This window comes from Nesoenas mayeri, assembly GCF_963082525.1.
Source record: "Nesoenas mayeri genome assembly, chromosome: Z".
Classification (NCBI taxonomy): domain Eukaryota; kingdom Metazoa; phylum Chordata; class Aves; order Columbiformes; family Columbidae; genus Nesoenas; species Nesoenas mayeri.
Genome location: NC_137542.1, coordinates 69,651,238 through 69,675,843, shown reverse-complemented (window position 1 = coordinate 69,675,843; position 24,606 = coordinate 69,651,238). Strand labels below are relative to the sequence as shown.

Sequence of the window (24,606 nt, the reverse complement as noted above, 5' to 3'; positions counted from 1 at the left end):
CAAGCTTGTCCATCCAGATTGGTGTGCTTTCAGAACCACACTGGAGGAGCATATCCCATGCCGTAAGAGACTTGCAGCCCTCAGGGACTGCATGAGCCAAATTTCAGCCCCAAAGTAGCAAATACCATGCCACAGCTGATACATGGCTCACAGCTGCGTGTCTTGTGTGACATTCGGTGACATCCCTTTGAAGTCCCAGCTTGACAGGATCAGGGCAAACCTCTCCGCAGAGCCAGGACCCATCCTGCACATAGAGAGCACAGGCAGCATCTGACCATCACTCCTTGAATGTGTTACTGATGAAATCCCAGGTGGACTAAAGATGAATATGGGAACACCACACAATGTGGCTATGCCCTTGTTGGAAAGAATAAACACAAACGTCCGCTCTGAGCAGCCCAGTGTCCTTTGTGTTGCTGCAGAGAAAGCACCATAAGTTTCCACGTGCTCTGCCCTTCCCAGCCTTTCCTGCTGTGTGCCAGGAGATGTGACAGAGCACAGAAGCAGCATTTGGGATGACAGTGCTGTGGAACTCATGGAACTTAAGAGTACAGCTAGGGCCACTCTGCTCCCACTCTGGGACTGGGCAGTGGCCACCCAGTCTCCCCAGAAGGCTGATGAGAAGGTAGATGACCTCCAGCAATCCTGGCTGCTTCAACACCCAAGCATGGGCTCAAGGCAAGGGCTGGATGGGCACAGTTCATGCAGAGGGTTCTTCTCTCAGGGCTTTGCAGACCTTTTGGGTTCAGGCTGTCCCAGTGGGCAGTGCAGGGGTAACCTGGAGCGCAAGGATTTAGCTGGAGATGGGTAAGCTACAGAAGGAAGCATGGAGGCAGCTTGGGCAGTGCAAGCTCTACGCTCCTCTCGGTGCTACATCTATGCTCACCACCCACACTGCCCGGTTAGTTATTGTTGGCAATGCGCACAGCCTGGATCCACGTCTTCTTGATAACTTGGTGTGGGTGATCCCCAAACAGACCTCAGCAGTCCTGGCACCAGTATGTCGCAACACTCGTGCTGTGCAGTCTGCGCTACTTATCGGAGCTGCTCAAAACCCAGCAATTCCGGGACAAGCAAAACAGTTTTTTCCTCCCAGGAGCCTGAAGGGCTGCTCTGGAGATGAACTCACCTTTACTGTCTCCAACTGCTTCCAGTGAAGGGCTGCAGCACAGGCACTGGCACAGCCAAGGTCTCTCCTGGCTCACGCAGGGACCCGTTTGCCCCAGGGGTACCAGTTCGAGCTGTGAATATCAGCCCAAGTGAGCCGCGCCAGTTCACGTGGCCCAGCCAAAATTCCTAAAGAAAAACTAAGACTCATAAATAAAGGTTTACTGGCAGTGCTGGCACAAGCCGGAAGGAACTTGCTGAGGTTTGCACTGAAACCTACCAACAGCGTTGTGGTTTCAGATGAAACTCAAGACACACGAGTCCTTCGGACGAGTTTCACTGCCAGGAGTCAGCACCACTGCAGGACACAGCTGAGGCAGCACCGGGAGACAGGGGTGATGGCTGGGAGCACGGCTGGCCCCCCAGCCCCTCCAAGGTTGGAGCAGCTGGACAGGTTCAGGAGGCAGAAGGGAGACAGTCCACCCCATAACTGCAATAACAGGGTGTCCTGGTAGCCTGCAGGTCCCAGATTTCGGGTCTCTCCCCATGAGGTGACAGGGAGACAGCCCAGTCCTCTCCAGCTTGCACCAGGGATGCAGCAGAGACACATGGGGTGGCCCCTGGCTCATAAGCGACAAAACCCAGCTGGGACTGGGCGAGCAGCTCACGCACCCCTCCACTACCAGCCTGACCTGCTGTGATGCCCAGGATGCCCGATAGCCCCTGGGGCACCTCCACTCCAAACACCCTCCCCTCCTGCAGAGCTGCCACTGGGACCTGCAAGCCCAAAGCATCATCCGGCTGCTCCATCTCTCGCCCTGCATCCCTGAAATGCTGTGGCTTGTGGATTCAGGGCTGCTCACTGCTGAGCAGGTTGTTTTCTTCATCCTTTCCTCCTCTTCCACTACCAAGTAAGTGTTCGCCCATGCAAAACCACAACGTATTGCCAGGGGCAACTGCCTTGTAGGGGAAATGCCCCCACTCAGGTGGTGTTCTTCTGCCCTCACCACATGAGGGACAGCAGCTTTGTGGCATCCCATTTCCATGGAGCTGCCCCACGGCTGCATGCCAGCACCCAGAGGTGCAGGAGGGGCTTCACACAAGTCTGTCATGGGCTGATAGTTTATCTCAGATCATGTCTGAGTGCTGGCAATCCCTCACTCCTTGGAAGGAAACCCTCCTGGCAGCTTTGAATGTTATGCTTCCAGAGCAGCAGCAGGAGCATAGAAATATATTCATGCTTGGGAACAAGAAGGGAGTAGAGAGGTTGGAGCCATGCCCCACTCCCAGCCCTGCCAGGGACTTGCCCTACGGCTTTGGCCCCACCACCTCCACGAGCCTCAGAGCAGCCAGCTGAGACAGGAAGATAAAGGCAGATGTGTCCCCAGACTGCCAGACCATGGCTAAAGGTCATTTTTATAGCACTTTTCACATACAGGTGTCAAAGAGTGCAGCGATGCAGGGAAATTGCTGAGTTTGCTCTCTCATCATCGCTTTTTCCCAGCACGGCAGCAGCATCAGTGTGGCAATCCCACCGTGGGACGGGCAGCACATTGCCAGGGCAAACAGGGATGCCAGACACACTTCTGGATGCTTTTGTTGAGGGTGAAATAAGGTCCATGTCCACAGCAGGAAAAGGGACCCCTCAGACCCATCTCACTGCAAGCCAGAAGGAGCAAGAGAGGGAGCCAGGTGTGAGCTCTGCAGAGTCCAGACAGATCCTCCTGCCTTGGTTGACAGGGACAGGCTCCCACCATTTTGGGGGTAATTCCAAGGCTTTTCTGCCACAGTAGAACCCATGGCTGTGGTGTGCCACCCCATCTCTGCCCTGGACCCCATGCTCCCTCAACACTCCCTCCTCAGCAGCCGCTCACACCCTTCGTGTCTCGTCCCACCTCCCTCCAACCATCGGTGCTGCAGGGCAGGGAAGTATCTCATTGCCTCTTCCCGATGGGCCATGGCAGATCGCTGGCACTAAACAAATTGCAGTTTCTGATGAGAAACTTCATTGTCATGAGACGGCAGCTGCAGGTATTAATCACTTGGAGAACTGTTTTCGTCTGGGTCGAAAGGGGCCAGAGGCAGGAGCTGCAGGGATGGAGACTGAGAGTCCTTGGTCTTTGCTACCGCCCGGTGACAGTACAGTACAGGCCACCCAGTCCCCGCAGGGCCTGTTCCAGGGAAAGGAGTGTGGTTCCCAGCACCTCACCATCCCCCAGCAGGTACCTGGGCACCCTCACAAAAGTGAAGGAAGAGGTGCAGGCATCCCTATGTAAATACAAGGTATAGGGCAGCTATAAGGCAGGGCAATATATTGCCCTGTGTCCATGCAATGCAAAGCAAAATGAAAGGTCCTTGGCACAGGACTACCAGAGGAAGAAGGAATGAGGTCTTGCGTCTCCAGCCATGGAAGGAGGGTTTTACCCTTCCAGAGTGCCAGGTTGGTGTGGGAGAGAGACTGGTATTCTGTTTACCATTGTTACACCTGACTGAGTCTTTAGCAAAGCCAATCCCTGCCAACAAGACCTAACAGTGAGACTTGGCTCAGCCCTGCACTTTAGGACAGCCATCGCATTGGGACCTCCTTCCCTGTGAGCCCTGATCCCACTGGATGGAGGAAACCCACCACCACCTACTCCCAACACTCGGTCTTTGGTTTGCAGGGGTCTCCTCAGTCCCAGACAGGGTCTGATGCTCCCTGGTGTCACTAGGGACCTGGCTGCCTGCCCCTAATTCCTCACCTCATAGCATCACCAGGGTTTCTGAGCACACAGAACGACATGGTTACACCATGGCAGTATCTCCAGCCCATGATGAAATTCTCATACTGTGTTGATGTGGGGCAGGTCAAGCTTCAGCAAAACCAAGCACAGCTTCCACGTGTAGGTGCATTAGGAAAAGCATGACCAGCAGGTTGAAAGAGATTATCCTCCCCCTCTACTCTGCCCTGGTGAGATCTGGAGTTCTGTGTCCAGTTCTGGGCTACCCAGTTTTAGCAGGACAAGAAACTACTGGAGGGAGTCCAGTGGCGGGCTACAATGATGGTTAGGGGCCTGGAGCTTCTTTCTTCTGAGGAGAGGCTGAGACAGCTGGGTCTGTTTAGTCTGGAGAAGAGAAGCCGAGAGAGGATCTCATCCTTGTTTATAAATATCCGAAGGGTAGGTGTCAAGACAATGGGACCAGACTCCTTTCAGTGGTGCCCAACAGTAGGATGAGGGGCAATGGGCACAGACTGAAGCACAGGAGGTTCCATCTGAATATGAGGAGAAACTTCTTTACTTTGAGGTGCCAGAGCCCTGGAACAGGCTGCCCAGAGAGGCTGTGGAGTCTCCTTCTCTGGAGACTTTCAAACCCACCTGAGCACATTCCTGTGTGATCTCCTTGAAGTGAACCTGCTTTAGCAGGTGGGTTTGGACTCTCCAGAGGTCCCATCCAACCCCAGCCATTCTGTGATTCTGTATTTTGTCAGGGAAGAGACAGCAAGGTACAAACTTGCAGCCCAGCAGAGCCATCACTGTAGTTTTCCTCCTGCAATCCTCAATATTTTAATATGAATGGAAACAACAGGAGATTAGCCCAAAGGGAGAGAATCCAGCTAGTAAATCAACACCTGCTGTCCTGGCTTCAGCTGGGAGGGAATATATTTTCTTCCTGGTAGCTGTTATGTTGTTAATACACTGATGGTTTAGTTGTTTCTGAGCAATCAAGGACTTTCCTGCTTCTCACACTGCACCAGTGCATGAGAAGCTGGGAGGCGGCACAGCCAGGACAGCTGACCCAAGCTGACCAAAAGGATAGTCCATACCATATGATGTCATGTTCAGTATACAAAGCTGGGGAAAGAAGAAGGAGAGGGGGGACATTCAGAGTGATGGTGTTTGTCTTCCCAACTAACTGCTGCATGTGATGGAGCCCAGCTTTCCTGGAGATGGCTGAACACCTGCCTGCCCATAGGAAGTAATGAAAGACTTCCTTGTTTTGCTTTGCCTGTGTGCATGGGTTTTGCTTTACTTATTAAACTGTCTTTATCTCAACCCACAAGTTTTCCCACTTTTACCTTTCTGATCCTCTCCCCTATCCCAGCAGGGGAAAGTGAGTGAGTGGCTGCGTGGTGCTCAGTTGTTGGCTGGGGTTAAACCACGTCAGTCTTTTTTGGTGCCCAGCCAGGGGCTCAAAGGATTCAAGGTTTGACTGGAGTATGCTAGATTGAAATTATAGCTGTTATTACTCTTCAGCAGTTACTCAACAGGCTTCTGTGGTTGCCACAGGACTTGCTTGTCTTACTGTGAATTAGTCTTGTGCTTGTTAATGGCCACTTCTTGTTTTCGTTGCTTGCTGTACTGCTGTGCTGCTTATCATCTCACTCTGCCACACCTGGAACTTCACGATAACAGCAATGGGTGCCTGGGCTGGCAGGTGACCAGGGCATGGCTGCTGTTTCTGTGCTGCTGTACCAGACAGGGGGGAACTCCAGTGTGAACTTGAGTCGAAACAGCCCTGCAGACACCAAGGTGAGTGAAGAAGGAGGATGAGAAGGTCTCCATGAGCCAGACCACAGATTCCTTGGCAGCCCATGGTGCAGCCCATGGTGAGTCTGGCTGTCCCTCTGCAGCCATGGAGGTCCACAGTGGAGCACATCTCCACCTGCAGCCCATGGAATACCCTGCGCCAGAGAAAGTGGATGTGCTCAAAGGAGGCTGTGACCTCATGGGGGGCCCAGGCTGGAGCAGTCTGTTCCTGAAGGACTGCACCCCATAGAGAGCACCCATGTTGGAGCAGTTCATGAAGAACTGCAGCCCACGGGAAGGACTCAGGTCGGAGAAGTCTGTGGAGTGCTGTATGCCATGGGAGGGATCCAGCACTGGAGCAAAGGAAGAGGGTGAGAAGTCCTCCCCCTGAGGAGGAAGGAGCAGCAGAGACAATGTGTGATGAGCTGACTGCAACCCTCATTCCCCATCCCCCTGTGCCGCTTGGGCTGGAGGGAGGAGGTAGAGAAACTGGGAGTGATGTTAAACTCAGGAATTGAGTTGCACATTATGGGAATTACTATAGCAGGAACAACCTGACCCAGTGTAGGATGAGCCCCACAGGAAGCAGTGCAAGTACAGCAGTGACCCAACCTGAGCTGGCTTTGGTGCCCAGTAACTCCACATCAGACACCACCTCTCCTGTCCTGCGTGACCACCATAACAGATGGAGCCCAAGATCATCAACTAGATGAACTCTATGGACATTCGTGGATGTTTATGGACATTTTACAGACATTTCACAGAGCTGGTCCATTGGCCAAGGGAATGATATCTGTGTATTATATCAAAGGGCAGGAGGGGTAAGCATTGGATAGTGTGAGACCTGAGCATGACATGAATTGTAAAGAACAGCTGGATGGAGTGGTGGTAGCTGGTAGCTGGTGCGGTGGTGTGTTTTGGATTTAGTATTACAGGAATATTGATGATACACTGATGGTTTAGTTGTTTCTGAGCAGTCAAGGACTTCTCAGCTTCTCATGCTGTGCCAGGTGCACAAGAAGCTGGGAGGCAACACAGCCAGCACAGCTCACCCAAACAGGCCAAAAGGGATATTCCATACCATATGACATCATGCTCAGTACAAAAGCTGGGGAAAGAAGGAAAGGAGATGACATTTGGCGTGGTGTTTGTCTTCCCAAATAACTGCTACACATGATGGAGCCCAGCTTTCCTGGAGATGGCTGAACACCTGCCTGCCCATGGGAAATGGTGAATGAATTCCTTGCTTTCCTTTGCTTGCATGAGTGGCTTTTGCTGTACCTATTAAACTGTCTGTTTCTCAACCCACAAGCCCAAGGGTTTTCAAAAATGAACAGTGCTTGTGGGTTCCTGAGCAAAATGCTCCCTGCAAGTGCCTTTATTTCCAGGAAGCACATGCTTCTTGCATTCAGGGTGTCAGTCTCAAGCCAGACAGCCATGGAGATCCCAAACTGCCTCCAAAAAGATCTCAGCGGCCCTGATCAATGAGAGCTGAACAGTTCAGTTGGCAGGAAAACCCCACAGCACCCCAATCATCTCATCTGTCTTTCATCACCTTGTTTCTGCAGCTTCATTTCATAAATCTTGGGACTGGCACTCAAAGCTGCCCAGGGTACCTGGCAAGCAGGGGTCTGGTGGCAGAAGAAAGGCTCCATCATCCATCACCCCCTCTCGTGAGACAGCACCAGCTGCCTCCCAACATTCCCCTTTTCCGGGCAACATGAAAAGCACTGTGAGCACAGCTGGGATAACACAATACTTGGGTAACTTTTGCTGTATTCCATCCAGGTGTTGGAAGCTGGGTTAGCAGTGGTCAGTTTTGCCAGTCTCAAGTGCAATTTACTTCAAGGCTTTGCTGAGGTACCATTATCTGTCACCAAAATGGACCTACACACCAGCAAACATCTGCAGCACAGGCCTGGCCTAGGCTAACATCTGGCTGCTGAGCAGAGTGGCATTACCTTGTGAAACACCAACAGGTTGGTACTTGTATGAGTGTTTGATTACAAGTGAGTTCATTTATCATCAGCTATTTTTGCAGAAGGCTAGCCTGGACACTGCCCAACCTTTTCGCTGCAAGCTGCAAATTGCAGTGTTTTACCAAGGACAAGAAGAGCAGAGAGGACACCCAGGACACAGTAGACTGAAGTTATGCAGTCTAACATCTTTTTAAAAGCAAAAAGGAGAAGGAGCAGCGATATGATATGTTACAGCGTAACAAAAGCAGATAAGGAGATGCTGCAGGAGTACACCTACAGAGTATTATCCTTCGCATACCCCACAAGACACTCAGCCATGGGAGCTGGGCTGGGCATGGACTACATCGCTGCTCAGCAGCAAAAGGAGAGACCGCCTCTCTGTAAATAGTGCCAGGCAAGGGATGAGCCAGTGATGGGCTGCAACTCATGACAGCTCTGGGGAAGAGGGAGCAGGACCTTCCCATCCACCTGGTACAGCAGTGGGGCTAGAGGAACTCTGATCCCCTGCAAGCCAACATGGGGTTCAGCACACACCTTTGCCCTAGGGAAAAGCACAGACATACACAGTGAGGAGAGCACCCTGGCCCAAAAACATTTACATCCAGAACACGCAGCAAGGGGAGAAGCGAGAGCAGGACAGGGCGTGGAGGGAACAGGCAGAGCTCTGGCACAAGCAACCAGTGCAGCAACTGGAGTGTTGTCCAACAGATGCGTTGGCAAATTTACAGGATCCCAGTGTCAAGCTGCAGATTTGGAGAAAAGGCAGATAGGCACAAAAAGCAGGGATAATCTGACTGCTGAGGAAAATCACAGCCATCGCTGAAGGCAGACTGGGCGATTCCAACATCTAGAGGATAATAAAACAGAACAAAGAAAAGCTTAAAAATTAATCCTTAATTAACTGCTTCTGAAACCTGTCATAATCACTGCCTGCATCTTATTTGCTGCTGGACCTGTCAGCAGCTTCTTCGGCTGCAGGGGTCACGGCAGCAACAGAAAGTGCTGCTTTGTTCTCAGGTTGGATAATCTATTTTGCCCACTAAGTGCTCTCAATGTTTTCACTTCAAGTGTACTCAAAAAGCTCTTGCAAGTAGTAGATGGACAAAGGACTTCACCTGCAGCCTCTCTCAGCCACCAGCACACGGAAGAGAGAAAAACATTGTGATTTTAATATTGCAGATATATCCTAAAATCGGAGACGCTGCCACACACATCTACCCCGCAGGACATACTGTGTGTCCAGCCCCTAAATCAGTGGGCACCAGGTAGCCAGCATCAGCCCAGTGCCACATCTCTGCCACAGCCCACTTTCAAATGCTTCAGAGAAAACACTCAAACAATAAGTTGTGAAGCTCCACCACAAAGCCTCAGACCTGCTTCCAACAGCTGGAGAGGCCAGTAGGTCTGGAAGCAACAGACTCAACATCCCATCTGAAATGCTCTTTACCGAGTGACAACTGTCTACAGTTATCAAATTGCCTGAACATCCACTTGCCTTTCCAAGCCTGATCTATTTTTGCTTTCTGCAATATCTGCTGTAACCAGGTCTGGTTTATTTACTCTCTGTATGATTCACACACACTTTGCTGTTGGAACACGCATGCCACCTCCATCAGAAGAGGGGATAGGATTAGCGCATTCGATCCCTCTTTTTTTCTGTTTTCCCATCAGGAGTCCCCATGATCATTGCACATGAAAGAACTAATCCAACACCCCTGCTAAGAGTAGGGTCACCTAAAGCAGGCTGCACAGGGCCATGTCCAGCTGGGTTTTGAATATGTCAAAGGATGGAGACTCCAGCACCTCCCTGGCCAACCTGTGCCAGTGTTCAACCAGCCTCATGACACAAAAACAAGTGTCTGAAGTAGAATTTCCTGCATTTCAATTTACTCCTCTCATAACATCATCGAGTACCACTGAGAAGAGCCTGGCTCCATCTTCCCTACTCCCCCCCACCAGGTATCTATACACATTGTCGAGATCCCCCTGAGCCTTCTCTTCTCCAGGCTGAACAACCTCAGCTCCTGCAGCCTCTCCTCATATGACTGAGGCTTCAACCCCTTTATTATTTTCGTTGCCCTTCACTGGACTCGCTCCAGTGCGTTCATGTCTCTTTTACTGGCAAGCCCAGCACTAGACGCAGCGTGCCAGATGTGTCTCACCAGTGCTGAGGGCAATAACCTGGTCATTTTTAAATGGCTCAGTGTTTCTTTGGTTTTGTTAACAGCTGCCATGAATTCTCTTGTTGAACTAGGAAACTGCCTTCCTCACTGCAAACCTCATCCAGAATGTTCAGGCCTTGACATTTTCACGGGAACACAGCTCTGTTTCCTGCAATGAACAGGAGCACTTCCAAAGACTTTATCCCAACTTTGTATTTTCTTCAAAATAAAAAGGCATTTGTACTCTTGTAAACCATACAAGGTCCCATCACTTTTCTCAACAGGCATATAAGGATAAATAGAGTAAAATACACAGTTCTGGGATTTAAAAAGTTGAAAGCCTTTCCTAGGACTGACAGATAAAAAGGAACAGTCCCAGAGTGAACAAACTCTGCTTCAGGACAGGTCCCTCTGACACCTCTCAGTGCCCTCAGATAGTCCATTTCTCTGTACGAGCTTCCACGCTTTTAACCAGGCCTTGTCCCAAAACCTCGAAGTCCTCCAGAATTGCCTCCACATTGGGAACGCAGACCAGCTCATTGTTCACAGTTGTCACCATCCTTCCTTTCACGTTGGAGACCTGCAGGACACACACAAACATTGTGCAAATGGGAGCACCTGCTCACAGCTGCTTCATGACCTCTGCAAGCCCCAAACAGAAGTAAATCGTTGTCCTGTCTCACCACATGCAACCCCTGACACACTCAGTTTTCTAAGCTTCACTTCTCAGCACCATCATTGCCCATTATTAGAGCTAAAAAGCTGCAAGAGTGGACCTTCCAGCCCCTTTTAGTGTTTACCCACAGGCCAAAGACCACAAGGCAGGGAGAGAAGCAATGGCCAAGGGCACAGTGGATATGGGAAAAGAGCGGGCAGCTGCCTGTTGTAGCCTGTGTAAGCAGAGCAGACATGATATGCAAAAGGGACCACACTGCGACCCTGAGTGACAGCTGCCTGGGCTCTGCTCTGCTTTTGTTGGGTGTCAAGACCTTGTGTGGGAAGAGATCTTTGGCTCCATGAATGAAAAAAACCCTTATGTTTAATCAAGCCACACTCAGCTCAGATGCAAGCATCTCATCCTGTCATTTCAACCCTGTGAATAACTGCGTTTCACAACTGCAGCTGAACTGAATGGCTAATGCCCTCTGGCCATGAAGAGAAGGGAGATAAATCACCCAGAGACTGACAGAAGAAGAGGCTGCCAACTCTGAGCCATGAGTCACTGGTTTCTTTGCGTCTTTCCTTCATAGAAAGCAGCATGAATCACTCGAGCATGCCTCACACCTAGCTTAACCACCCTCTAGAGCTTGCCAACCCACACAAGGTAGCTGGAAAACATCTCCATACATCAATAGGACTTGGGCAGTATGAACTAGGCTTGCAACCCCAGCTTCTTGCAGGTTGGGTATTTCTGGGTAAGACACCCAAAGCCACAAAAATGGGATGGCAGGCTGCACACACCAAAAGTCTTTGGCAAACAAGGCATCATCTGCCTCCTAGGAGAGACCACAAAAGAGCACCTGGGACAGAGAGCTCTGTTCTCATCCATGGTGGTATTGGGCCTTCTCAGTTCTGCTGATATTGGTGGCACTGTGGCCACAGCCCTGTCTTGGTTTCACCCTTTCTAAGAAGGAACAGAAATACGAGCTCCATTTGTCCAAGGTCTTTGCAGCTGACAAGAGTTAGACAAACCAATTACAACGCAGAAAAGAAGTGTCACAGGTTTTCAGGGCATAAAGACAACACGAAGCTTAAAGTAGAGTCAGGAACTCACCTTAAAAGGCTGAGGCTGAAAGCTCAAAGGTTTCCACAAAACTGCAATCACTTCCCCACCATGCTTGTCATAGAAGAACAAGGCAAGATCGCTGAAGGCGTCCTGGTTAGAAAACAAAGAGAGGTTGTGCCAGACATCCTGGAGCCAGAGCCCATCCCTGATTCAGTCTCCTTACACAGGGACACACGGTAGCTCCACACCAACCAGGACCAAAAGTGCAGCTCTTCCAGGGGATTCACAAGGAAAGCAACTGGCAGCCCACGGGTAATTCCTAGGTGCCTCCTGATGCCTCTTTTCCCCAGCCTTGAAGGATACAGTGCATTGCCTCCAAGTTTTTCATGCAGACCTCATTGCTGACTACCTTTTGCTGTTCCAGAGAGCAGAAACAATGACCCACCACCTCCCACAGACCTGCAGGAGCACCCAGAAACCAGCATCCAAGTTTAGGACATTGGAGCCCTCAGGTGACAACCCACTGAGTGTTCCTCACCATGGTCCCTCATGAGCTGGACCTGGCAAAACCAAGCTGTCCTATCCCAATGTCCAACAGCCATGCTCAAGATCTCACAGTGTCTCAGATGGCAAGAGGTGGACCCTGCCCAACAGGCAACCCTGCCACAATATGTTTCACTACACGGCAGTGAAGACCAGCCCAAATCAAGCGTCTATCACTGGAGGCCAACATCTCGAGCTCTGCAATCTGTGCAACCACAGTATCAAAGCATCTGCTGTCAGCACACAGTGTCTAAACGGAAACGTAACAGAAGAAATTTTAAGTAACACAATGCCCAATGAAGTGCAAAGAGGTGGAATGCTCACTGGAGGCACTGCAGGAATCTGCTCCCCTTGCCCCTGTGTTCCAGCAGCTGTGTCAATGAGTAGATCCTCTGGCAGAGCTGGGCAGGAAAGCTCAAAAAGAGATCTTGCATAAATAGATGACTGAAGCACACAGTCTGGTTTCCCCAAGCCCACGCCAGCTGGATTCCCAGCACTGTAGAAGGCAGGTGATGAATGCTGCAGAAGAAGTAAACAGCACCGTGTGCAAGCAGCTTTTCAAACACAAGTCTGTTGCTACAGCTCAGCACCCAAGATGCTGGCACCTGGAGATACACATCTCAAGTGCAGCTGAGCAAGACGGCCAAGAAGCTGCTCCCTGACACTTGTTCACCTTGGTGGAGATTAACATCAGGCAACAGCACAGGTTTACTGGGCAAACAGCCCCCAGCATCAGCACAGGACAAGTTTCTGCACATGGCCTCAGCAACTCTGGAGCAAACTACTGCAAGACATACAGACCCTCTGCTCCCTGTTCATCCTTCTCCTCCATCCCCTTAGTTTTCCATCTGCAACTCAGTCACACTCTTAAAAAGTAAAGGTCTCTGCTGGCATCATTGTATCATGAGGTTTTAATGAGGATGTGTGTGAAAGACTCAACCTCCAAGGCAAGCTTGGAAGGGGTCTTGTATGGACATACCAGGATTGCAGTAGAACAAAAAGAAACGTGGATTGGGTTGGTGTTACCAGTGATCCCAAAGGGTGGGGTGGTATTTTAGGAGTAAAGACCTGATAAGCAGGGTGGGGTGGTGCTGTCTGCAACCTCCAGAGCCACATTTATGAGTTCAGACTTGAAGTATCATGAACAGCGGGCAATACGGTTAGGCCATCAAGCTGGGAAGAACCTGAGACCTTCCAGCTCATCCCACTTAATGGGATCGTCACAGGGGCAAGGCTGGTCAAGGCATCATCACGCCAAACGGGCAAGAAAAAACACTGTCTAAAAATACATTAAGAGGTAACCCGCCCTGGCATTTCTCAGCTGAGAGGCATCGGTTACGCTCAGAGCGCAGTCCACAAGGAATACTCTTCTTGCCGAAAAGCGAACAGCAGGAGGAAGGGAAAGATGCTCAGGGCACGCTGACCGCCAATGTGCAGCTTTCTGAACCAGAGGGGAGCACAGCATGTGAGAACCTCAAAAAGCCACACAAGTCTACAGGGCAAGGTTGAGCAATGCTCCCTACGAGAAAGGTAATTTTTTACAGGCACGTCTTGCTGGACAGGAGCCAGAAGCATTGGTGGGAAAGAAGCCCTCCTCCCAGGCTCAGCTCATTTCCCAGTAAAACCATTGTCTGACCTGATACCCAGCACCTTTTAACCAGACAGAGAGCAGATGTTAAGAGGATGACATGCCGTTGAAAACCGCAGCAAAATGCAAGCTTCTGCACTTGCGCGGCTCCCAGCACCATCCTTGTGACGGCGCTTCAGGGCAGCCTCGCAGAGCTGTGGAGACACACATTCATCTCGTGGGAAACTGCAACATTACAAGGGTCTGGTATGTTAGTCATCGTGCTTCTGTTTGTACAGGGGCTCTGGCAGTAAAAGCAAACAGTTCACCTCCCTTTCCACGTCCCATGCTCAGTGCCACCAGCTTGCCTGAGCCTGAAAACACCTTCCTCAAGGGTAAGTTTAAGAGAAAAGACAGGGAGTTCATTCGAAGCCCTAGTCCCTCCCCAAACTGCTGTATCTTTGGTTGCGATCCAGTTCTGAACACCCAGGAAAAGCTCCCCCTGCTCAGGAGGATCCCTGCCATCAGCAAAACCTACAGCGGGTTCCCAGCTCACAGAAGCACGAGGGACCTGCAAGCTCAGGGCTGCAATTTGGAGCAGGCTCATCGTCCTGGGAAGGGGTACACAGCACCTGGAAGATTAGCTCAAGGTCTGTAAGGAGCCATCTGGGCTGCAAGAATGGAAGGATGGAGAATGGTGTCGAGTAATGCAAACCCCTGATCTTAAATGGGATTAGTGGATTAAGCTGCTTGGACAGAAGTGTGGATTTTGCAACAAGGTAAGTGCTCATTGTTAGTTAAGCAACCACACCGTTGTTGTTTAGGGGTGGGGTTTTTTCATCTAACCATTTATCCACCCATTTTTTTTTCAATGCTCCTACTTATATCCAGAGATCAGGCTCATTGCATCACAGCTGCTGGAAAAAGAGGAGCCATTTGGGGAGCTCTCTGCACCCAAAAGGCACGTAGCAGTTCTTCCTGCTGCAACAGCAGTTCAAGCGGCAAGTGGGTCAATCAAAATTCACTCAGCAAAGGATCTACCAGTATAAAAACATATTAAAATCTACTTACTTGCATTGAACTACTACATTTTTGGTTAATACTTCATGGTCCTTGTTATCCTACTGTGACCTGGCCCTGATGCTCACAGGTTACACAACACAAAGCCTTCCCCCACACCCAAACAGAGCAAGGAACACTGTAAAGAAAACCAGGCTGGGGTTACTTCTGTGTCATAGGGGTTTTAAAAGAGAATAGAAACCTGGGTGTAACGTTTGGGATTCAGCTGGTAAAAGGAATTTCAAACCATCCAAACCTTCACACCTCTGAGTGTCTCATCAGAGCCACATGCACATCCTTGTCCTGGGCTTTGTGGCAGTGGCAAAGTATGGCAAGGAAAAATGACACCAATGCTCTCCTGGCTGCGTCAGCAAACATGCCTTGTCCACCAATCTGCCTAAACATCTAAGACACTTCCTACAGGACAAATCCCACAGGACCTCTGGGAAGGCATGAAGAACACAGAAGAAATGCAGCCACAGGCACCCTCTGAGCTCACCCAAGGAGCACAAAGGATGATGCTTCGATGCACACAGGTATGTCTAAATGTGTATGCACGTGCATGTGCATACACCTGCAACCCTGGGCACCACACTAAGGGTCAAAGAGCTGCTCCACAGCTGTAAGACTGGGGAATTTTCTGCCACCTCTGCCTCTCTGAGGGCACAGATCCAGGCAGGAAGGTTTCCTCCATGCTATGAGGGCCCACACAGCTTCTACAGTTTGTCTCTGCCTGTCTAGAAGTTGCCATAGGAGGAGTCAGCCCTGTCAGTCAAAACAGGAAGGGAGTAGTCTGACCTGAAAAGATTCCACCAGTCCCAGCTACATCCCATAACCACAGCTTATACAGTGTAAGAGACCAGGAGCTTTTAATACCATTAATTCTTTCCTAACATGCAGCAGCAAGAAACACATTCCTGCACTGTGGGAGGAAGAAAGGAAAGGGCTGTAAGTCTTCCAGATCAGTCTTATCTGAAGGTGCAAGAAATGCAAAACGTTGCTTTAGAGGGAAGGATGCATACAGTAAAGCAAGAAACATTTTCTTACCCATCTGCACAAGAAAAGATCTGCCATGTACAAGATGGGCAGCTCCTCTGCCATGAGGTCTCTGACACACATGTGCAGACAGAGAAAGCTTAACTCTCAGCGGAAGAGGGCACTTCACAACCAGTGACCCAATGAGACCAAATGCATGGTAAGAAACATCAGGTTTTTTAACAGGTGCTACAGGCACACACATGGACAGGGCTCAGGCAGCTTCACTCAATGTCCCCTGCTATGACAGAACAACTCTGGACCCTGTGGAGGTGACCAGAGTCTTTGGGCTTTGTGAGCTCCTGAATGCATGCAGATAGGCCATGGCAAGTGTATCCACAAGTCCTGTGTCCTTGGATCGGCTCTTGAGCTCTAAAAGACAGTCAAACCACCTCGGAGCAAAGGTGTGCTGACCAAGTCTTCCCATGCCATGTCCAGCAAATGGCTGGGGGTTCTGCTCCTTGACAGCCAACATGACACAGACCAGCCATGTCATGTCATAGAGATCCCACAGGAGCCTCATTTGAGACACTTACACCATAATTTAGCTTTTCTAGAGAGTCCCTGCCAGGATCAGACCCAGGGTATGCTCACCAGCGTGCTCAGAACCACAGGCCCTGGGGAAGCTGGTGATGGGCTGCAGCTCCAGGGAAGCCCTCTCTGCAGAATGTCTGGAACCTGCTTTCCCTCAAAAGCATCTGTCTGCAAAGCCTTCTCATCTGGATAGACTCCCAGAACAGGCTTTTTCTATCTGTCCTGGAATTGAAGAAATTGCCATCTGAATTCCAGGACCAGACTCGGATCTCTACCCAGAGCCTCCCAGGAACCAGAGCAACTTGATCAGACTAGCTCCTGCATCATGTCTCCTTGGAGCAAGAAAAAAAATGAAGGCAGTAAGAACTCAACGCCTCCTCTCCTTTCATTTTGTCCTCTGATTAGGCTCCCTGGGGAAGACATGTAGCAACCCTCTAGCTCCAGAGTGCTCCTGCCTTACTAACCCCTTTGATTTGAGAAGAGACCTCTTCTTCAGTAGTAAACAGCTTGGACAGGAGAAAAATGCATCTCCTGAATGCAAAGGCAGACTTCAGGCTCTCTAGCCCCTAGCTTCCTCTTCATAGAAACTGTGACCAGTTTCCTGGTTACTGGGCAAGACACTACTCTGTCACCATTTAAATCCCTTTTTCACATCGCCAGCTCAGAAAAGGGCGATGTTTCTTTTTTGCCCACAGAAGAGAACAAAATCCTACAGCTTTGCTGCGTGGCAGATGTCTCCATTTCTGTAAACCCACCACAGCTGCCCTGTCAGCCTCACGTACAACCCTGTTTCTCAATTCTGTGGTTTGTGCTATTAAAGGAGAGCAAATTACCTTGAGTCAAAGCCAGCCAGTTCTGCATCCAAGTTGCCTTCTCATCCAAAATTTCTCATGTTCACTGCTGTCCAGCACCAGCTTCTCACTGCATATGGGTCACCCCCAGGCTGACCCAGGGGAAGAGAAACACACGGGTGCTGGAGAGGCTACCAAACAAAGCCAGGTCAAAGCACAAAGCAAATGCAAAGGTCTTGCCTTTAGGCAACAACACTGTACACTGCAAAACAAAACTGGATTATTCTGATGGGGTAGTTTCTACCGACAGCTCTGCATCACCCACTTGCTGGTGACTCCACAGTGCAAAGTCAGCTTTTGAGGACTTTCAACGCAGGTGGACGCAGCTGAGTATCAGAAAGCATGCGCAGCATCACCTCTGTCACTCTTCCAGGAGAAGAAACACCTGTTTTCCCAGAAAGAGATATTCATCAGCCCCTTCAGGTCTGGCTGCTACTGATCCAGAAGCTACAAGAGCCAAGTGAACTGGTACTGCAAGGTATCTTCAATATGATGGCTGCAAGGGAATACAGCTGTACCTATCTCAGAGCCTTCAAGATGAGGAAAAGCTGCCCAGCCAGGGCTGCAAAGGCAGACTTCAGGCTCTCTAGCCCCTAGCTTCCTCTTCATAGAAACTGTGACCAGTTCCTTCTCTGTTCCTTCCTGAGCACCCTCAGGCCAAAGGACAAGAGACATCAAGGAAACACAACACTGCTTCCAAGAAGGCAATGTGACCTTCACTCATATCCATGTTTCTTCACTGGGATGTCAGCATACTGGATTTAGAACCAGTTGTAATTTGTAACCCAACCAAACCCTATTCCGAGTCTATTATTACCAGCATTAAAGAAAACAGGTAGTAAAATTCAGTTTTGATGCCATAATTGACTGGATCAATTAAGTCATAATCGCTTAAAGGATAATAAAAGTTGCTTTCCAGGGAAGTCTCTTGTACACCTTTCACTTCTGAAGCCATTTGCTGACACCAAGTTTACCAGAGGCACAAAGAAGTCCTATGAACTGCAACACACCCTGATGAGTTTCCTGCTGAGACGTACAGCCAGATTTGCTGCAAGCCTGCTAACAGCCTCCACAAGGAGCCTGCTGTCCCCACCGGCTTGTCCAACAGTCTCCAGGTCCTCTTCGCACACCAAGTCAGTGTCCTGTCAGGTCCCCATGAGAGCTGCTTTAGTCTTGACCCCAGAGACACAGCGGCTCCAGCCCCGTGCACGCAGGCACCTCCAGCGCCTTGGCAGCTGCTGAAAGGCTCCATTCAGCTCTAACCCTGGCTTCCAGCATGGGGTGGAGGAGGACTTCAGGCTTCAGGAACTCACTTCCTACCCAGATCTGTGCCTCCTGGTTGAGGTTTCATGGTGGCAGGTTAAATCCTCATCATACAGGGAACAGAAGAGAGGGGCTGGTCTTGATATTCCTGCTCGGATAGATGGCAGGAAAGACTGAAATTGTGAATGGTTCCCAGCCGCTGTGCTTCCTGCTCCCTTTTAAGTCTTGTGGAGGGTGCTTCTCTCCTCCTTCTTGCATATCCTGAACGTCAAGAAAGCCCCACATACTCTCAGCAATGTGTCCTGCGGGACCTCCAGCTTCAAAATCACCTCCTTTCTTGAAGGCGGGAGAGCACTGAGCATCTCCTCTCCTCTCTCTTCTCCTCCATGACTTTCCAGTTAAACAAGCAGCACTACTTGCAGGGAAACTGTAGGACAATTTTGAGGTCTTCCTCAATTTAGAGATGTCTTGCATGCATCCCTGTCTCTCACTTCCTTGCCTCATCCCTCAATCTGTCCCAGACAGAAGGACCAAGCTCACACCTTGCTAGACCTAGCAGCTCTACTGAAGGCACAGCACATTCCCATAGACTGGGCAGAGATCAGCATAAACAGCAGCTGGCAGGCAGCATGGGAGGTAACAGGTCTGTGCCTAGGCTTGAGAAACATTTAAAGAAACCCGTCCAAGTTTTCTGTGGTCACCTCCTGAGCTACCTGGGTTAAAGTGAAAGAGGAGCCCAGCACCTTCCAGCCTGAACTGAAGTTTTAATTCAAGCACCTCTGCAATTCCTTCTACAGACATGGAGGCAAGATCTGACCCTTTCTGCTATCCCTCCTTGCAGCTGCCACCACTCCTGAGCCCGGTAGCAACAGTGAAATGCTTGGTGGCTGTGTAGCATTAGCCAGCTTGGGCGCCAGCAAATGCTGAAACCTGCAGAGCCTGTACAAGGCATCCCAGGAAGAGATGCTACGCAAAATCTATTTTTGTTTTGCTGGCACAACTCCTTCCCCAGTGCAAGCTTGGAGAGAAGCTGATACCAAAGCTTCAGGCAAGAGAAGAATATGGGAAGGTGGACAAAACCCTCCTGGTGTGTCAGTCAGGAGAAGCACAAGATGAAAGACCTCAGACCTGCCCTGCAGCCTGGGAGCATCAGCCAGGAGCTGCGAGAGCACAGCTAAAGCTGGAGCACCCCCAGCTCCAGTTCTGCCTTCCTGCAAGCAGCCACTAGCACAGCTTAGCTGCCACAGAGGCCTGAGGAGTTGACACTTGCTGCAACAAGGGAAATCCTAGTCAGATAACAGGAAAAAAATATTCACAGTGGTCATTAAACACTGGGCCAGGAAGGTGGGAAATCTTCATTCCCAGACACAGCTGGCAGTTAACAGGGCTGGGCTCTGCGCAGCCCACACTAATGTCAAAGCTGACTCTGCCCTGAGTGAGGAACAGGGGGCAGATCTCTCTGCAGCACCTCCCTGCCAAAGCCAGCCTACAGTTCCTACAGCAGTTCTGACACCGCTCACAGCACTTCTGTGCGTAAGGGATGATGGCACTTGAAAGTCCAGCCAGGTTTTGAATAAAGGCCATCACAGCCCCACCTCTCTGCATATGAACATTTTATTCAGCTACTTTACACTAGCAACAGAGGCAGAGCCTGCACATCTGCAAAGTATTGCCTGTTCAGATCCAGTGTGGATCACCACTGCCACCCAGCATCTTGCATATCTCCCCAGTTTGCTGAGACCTTGGCACAGCTACACAGTGGAAAAGCACTGGGTTGATAACTTCAGATACTGATGTTCCCCCTATACCCACATTACCAACTTCCTCTGCCATCACATGTGTAACCATCCCCAGAGAAACCACTCTGTGGCCAATATTCAGCCTCTATGGCTCACACAACCATCAGCCTAACAGCAGGAGCCCTGCTGGTATCACGCCATGGATTGCTGCACCTCTCCCCAGAAAATACAGGTACCTACCACCCTTCAGGCACCCCACTTGGTACAAGAAGCCATGAAAAAAATCAATTGACAGACCAGAGACAAATGGCTTAAAGACACTTTTGCACTGAAATATCATATTCTTCAGCAAAAGCTCCAGGTGCTTTGTATACGTGGCCATTCTCACATCAGCAGCACTCCCATTTCCATGGAACGGGTGATGCAATCACCAGGTCTTTTGCTGAAGAAGTGATTTCAGATGCACACAAAGAGACTATCTCATGCAAAATACATAAAAGATATCATAAAGAAGCTCCTGCAGTGGCAGGCAATTAATGACACAAATAACAGAAGGCAGCTCCTCCTTAGGCAGATTGCCCCCTGTGCCTCTCGAAAGGGCTGTGCTTACCCTCAGCTCCTGGAGGTAGCACTGTACAGGGTCATAATCCACCACAGGGAAGAGGATCTTCACTGCAGCGCTGTTCTTCACCACACCCCGGGTAAATGATTTTAGTGGCCGGTCCACACCCTCCAGGTGCCGAGGAATCTGGTTTGGATTCAGGTGGATCAGGACATCGTAGAGGTCCAAAGGAGGGCGAAAGACCATCTGGAGGGAGAAAAGACCAGTGCTACTCAATATAGGACAAAGGAAAGCAGGAGAGATCACAGTGGTTTCCCAAGTTTTTGCTTGCATTTTATTCTCTTCTCCTTACAAGGCAGTAAACCGAAGCCAAATTTTTTGTGAGATAAATGACAAGTTTGCCAAAACATCCACAGGAAGAACATACCTGTGGTGGAGCAACAGGGAGCTCCAGCCCATACAGGCCACCCCACTCCTGGGCTCAGGCAAGTCCCTGATCCAGCATGGGCTCTGTTGACATCAGAAGGATCTGATCCTCACTCCCCTACACCCCATGCAAGTGCTGTAACAAGGATTCTGTAGAGGGTAAGGTGGTTCCCCCATGGCCATCTCCTGCTGGGCAGGCTAAATGTTCTCTGGACCACCAAAGTGCATCAGGAAGGACACATTCATTTGCCACAGCCCAACTGTACAGCAAGCTCAACCCTTAGAGGAGACACTCCCAACCCACATCAGACATCTTGCCACAAGGACTATGCTCTCTACCCCATTGCTTTCCCAGGTGAGCAGAAAAATCTAACCGCTGTTTCCAGGACTTGGGGACAGTCCCTGGAGAAGAACCTTCCACAGGTCCAAGGTGGTCCTCTTCAGCCCTGACCAGAGAAGCCAGGAAGCCCACCTGAGTGCATAACCTTTGGGTGGGCATTTGAGAGACAGACAGATGGTGAGCTGAGACAAGTAACTGTACTGCATGCGGCAGGGTCTCAGAACGAAGAGGGGAGTCAAGAAGCTAACAGGAGCCAAACAACACCCAGGGGACACAAGGAGTTGTGCAACAACAGCATGGTCCCATCTGTCCAGCAGGAGCTGCCCCAGACAGCAGCAGCATCTTCCATCAAGCAGACAGAGGATGATGAGAGCAAGCCGCTTTAATGGATGGGAGCAATCCCAGACACATAAATATTTGGACAGCAGGATGTGGCACTGTGGATAGTGCTGCATTAAAATGGAAAAAAAACCCATAAAACTACGTGTATGTTTTCATGGAATAAATGATGCAGGGACACAAACAGAGGCGTGGGACACCGCCCAATGTGGTGCTGGCAGAAAATCCACTGCTCAGAGCTGCTTTATAGCCAGGCTGGGGAGAACACACATGTAGAACATCAGTCACCAGCACTGAGTCCCAGCTCTGGTCCACACAGATTCCCTTTCCCACCCAGCTGATCAAGACCATGGCTTATTGTAACCCTCCAGGAGCAAAGAAACAGACCTCACAAACCCACATATGCATCCACGTGAGAGCCAACATGTCCCCAGGGAACCCAAATGCAGACAAAAAAAGCTTGGAACACCCTCTCAGATATATGTGAAGAGAAGGCAACTCCAGGTTGCACTGGAAAGGCTCTTCCCTCCTCACATCCCCACGCTCTGCTTACAGATTAGCAGCCCTGGAAACAGCGTCCTGTGTTTATTCCTAAAGAAAGCTGCAGGTCTGGGAGGATGCTGGTATGGACCACAGGGACAGCCTGGGCATGAGAAAGGAGTCCACTGCAACGGCCAAGGGGAGAGGAGGGGGAAGGAGGACCAAGGAGGGTGAGTCAAGGGGTTGAGAACATGCTACACACAGGGACAGTTTGTTTCAGGAGCTAACTGCACCACCCAGCTCACACTGCACCTCTTGGGTTTCGGTCTTGGGTCCACACTGCGACTGCAGCACAGCAGGTACATCTCAGGTGTACAGCATCTCACCCCATCACATCCCAAGCAAAACACACTGCTCCCACCCCAAGCAGATCTCACCTCTGAAATATCACCAGTGCAAAATGCAGCAGAACTGAAAGCAACATCAATAAATCCTTTTTATATTGCCTAGGTGGGAAAAAGAAAACCACTATATGTGGGGTATTTTTCTAATGTGAATCTGTCATATCTAACCATTGTTTGGCTTACTGAGTCTCTCAGCATCAACTGCCTAAGCCACTATTCGGTACGCCAGCCAGCTCCTCTGCAAAACACACGTATCTCCCCTCAAAGGGCAAAAAACTGTCTGCATCTCCCAAGTCTATTTGAGTAATGGATGCTTTAACTTACAAGAGAAAATGAAAAGGGTTAAACTGCATAATGCCTTGCTCCTCTGCTCAAATCAAAATAACATCCTCTTGAAATGACTGCTAATGTCCTACCAAAGCCTCTGTCACCTGGGCTTAGTTAGACTCGAGCACATGAGCGAGATTTGTAGTTACACCAAGAAAGAGTATACCAAGATACTACTTGCTCCAGCCACAGACATGTGACCAATTCAATTCAAAATAAATTTTCCCCAGTCAATGATGTTCTACCCCAAGCTGCTATCCAGAGCTGGGTCCACCAGAAGCGGGGTAGCACAGTGATGCCCCAGTCTCACAGCTCCCATCCTTGCTGCTCTTCGTCCTGGGGCAATCGTGGCCACAGCCTGAATCCAAATCACAGATCCCAGCAATGACCACCGATGACCAGTATGCTTTGCCAGAGCCTGAAAATCCTTATGCTGGCACCCTGGGGCGTTACCTTCACATCTTGGCTGTTGAGCGGGTCGATGAGCTGCTCCTCCAAGGCACGGAGGGACTCTGAGGCCAGCACAAGAAGGCGCTGCAGGATCTGGGGAGGGAAGAAAGCCAGAGTGAAACTTGTCAGTCCTGGATGTGGCAGGAACCCAGCTCACACAGATGTCACTGGTGCTGGCTCCAGCACTGGGAGCAGGGAACTGCCTCAAGCCAGCACCCACCACAGGGCAAGGACAGAGGGTCCAGCTCACCTGTGCTGAGGGTCGCTCTTGGGTCCACATGGAGCTCCACTGGTCTTTGGGGGTGGCGATGAACATGACAGGAAGGCGAGAGCGAGCAGCCATAAATTTGTTCTTGATCTCTGTGCAGTCAGCATCTGGGGATCGTAGGCAGATGGGTGAGATGCTCTGCCCCAACCACAGCCCTCCGTCCTTCTCACCCAGGTATCGCAACCCAGAAAAGGGCACAACAGGCTTTATCCTCTCCCACCCTCTGATCCCACGGTCCACATGCAAACAGAGTTCTATCACCATGGGCTTGCTCTGCTCTCACACTTCCTCAGTGCCCGCCTGCAGGAAATTTTGAAAATTAGATGGAGCGCTAGACGGACCTTTGCTCTTAACCAACCCAGGTAAGCCCAGACATGGCTCAAGACACAGCAGGCACTGGGACCAACATTGACTGGGAACTGTCATAAGCTTGCAACAGAGTTTGTATCCAAAGAGCTTTTTACTTGCCCCTCACCCCAGATATGGAAAAACTAGCTCTTGGCCAAAAACACTTCCTATTTAGTTCATCAAAAAAGCTGAAGGGTAGAAAAGTATCAGGTTCCAAAACCCAACTCTCTGTCTCAGAAAAGAAGAAGTTGAGGGAGGGCTGAAACTCACAGAAACAGCTGCTCCCTCCAGGACTGCACATGCCACTACCAAGCAGCTTGACCTTTTCTTATAAATCACCTTCAAAAGCCAGCCATAGCTAGCTTCCCCACCTCACCACCACCCAAACCAAAGACAATCCCATGGTCTCTTCTCACTCCTGGGGAAAGACAGCATGTGTCTGAAAGATGGTCAGCAGACAAAACACAGGGAAGAGAGGAGGACTGCAGGTCCACCTGGACGTATCAACATGTTCCTTTGGAAACCATAGACCTTCACCAGGAAACTTTAAATGCTTGGGAGGTAACGAAACCTGGGGAACTGCAGCCCT

General features: G+C 50.3%; 1 protein-coding gene across 1 annotated transcript in view; it reads right to left on the bottom strand.

The window, feature by feature from the left end:
* Positions 1 to 10,186: 10,186 nt before the first annotated feature.
* NOL6 (nucleolar protein 6) overlaps positions 10,187 to 24,606 on the bottom strand; it is a gene marked incomplete at both ends in the record, with an annotated part of 29,637 nt that continues 15,217 nt past the window's right edge. Inside the window, 5 exons of the mRNA XM_080362557.1 lie at positions 10,187 to 10,336; positions 11,531 to 11,632; positions 20,684 to 20,881; positions 23,405 to 23,494; positions 23,652 to 23,776. Of these exons, the coding sequence (XP_080218683.1) occupies positions 10,187 to 10,336; positions 11,531 to 11,632; positions 20,684 to 20,881; positions 23,405 to 23,494; positions 23,652 to 23,776 (665 nt within the window). The remainder of the gene's footprint in view (positions 10,337 to 11,530; positions 11,633 to 20,683; positions 20,882 to 23,404; positions 23,495 to 23,651; positions 23,777 to 24,606) is intronic.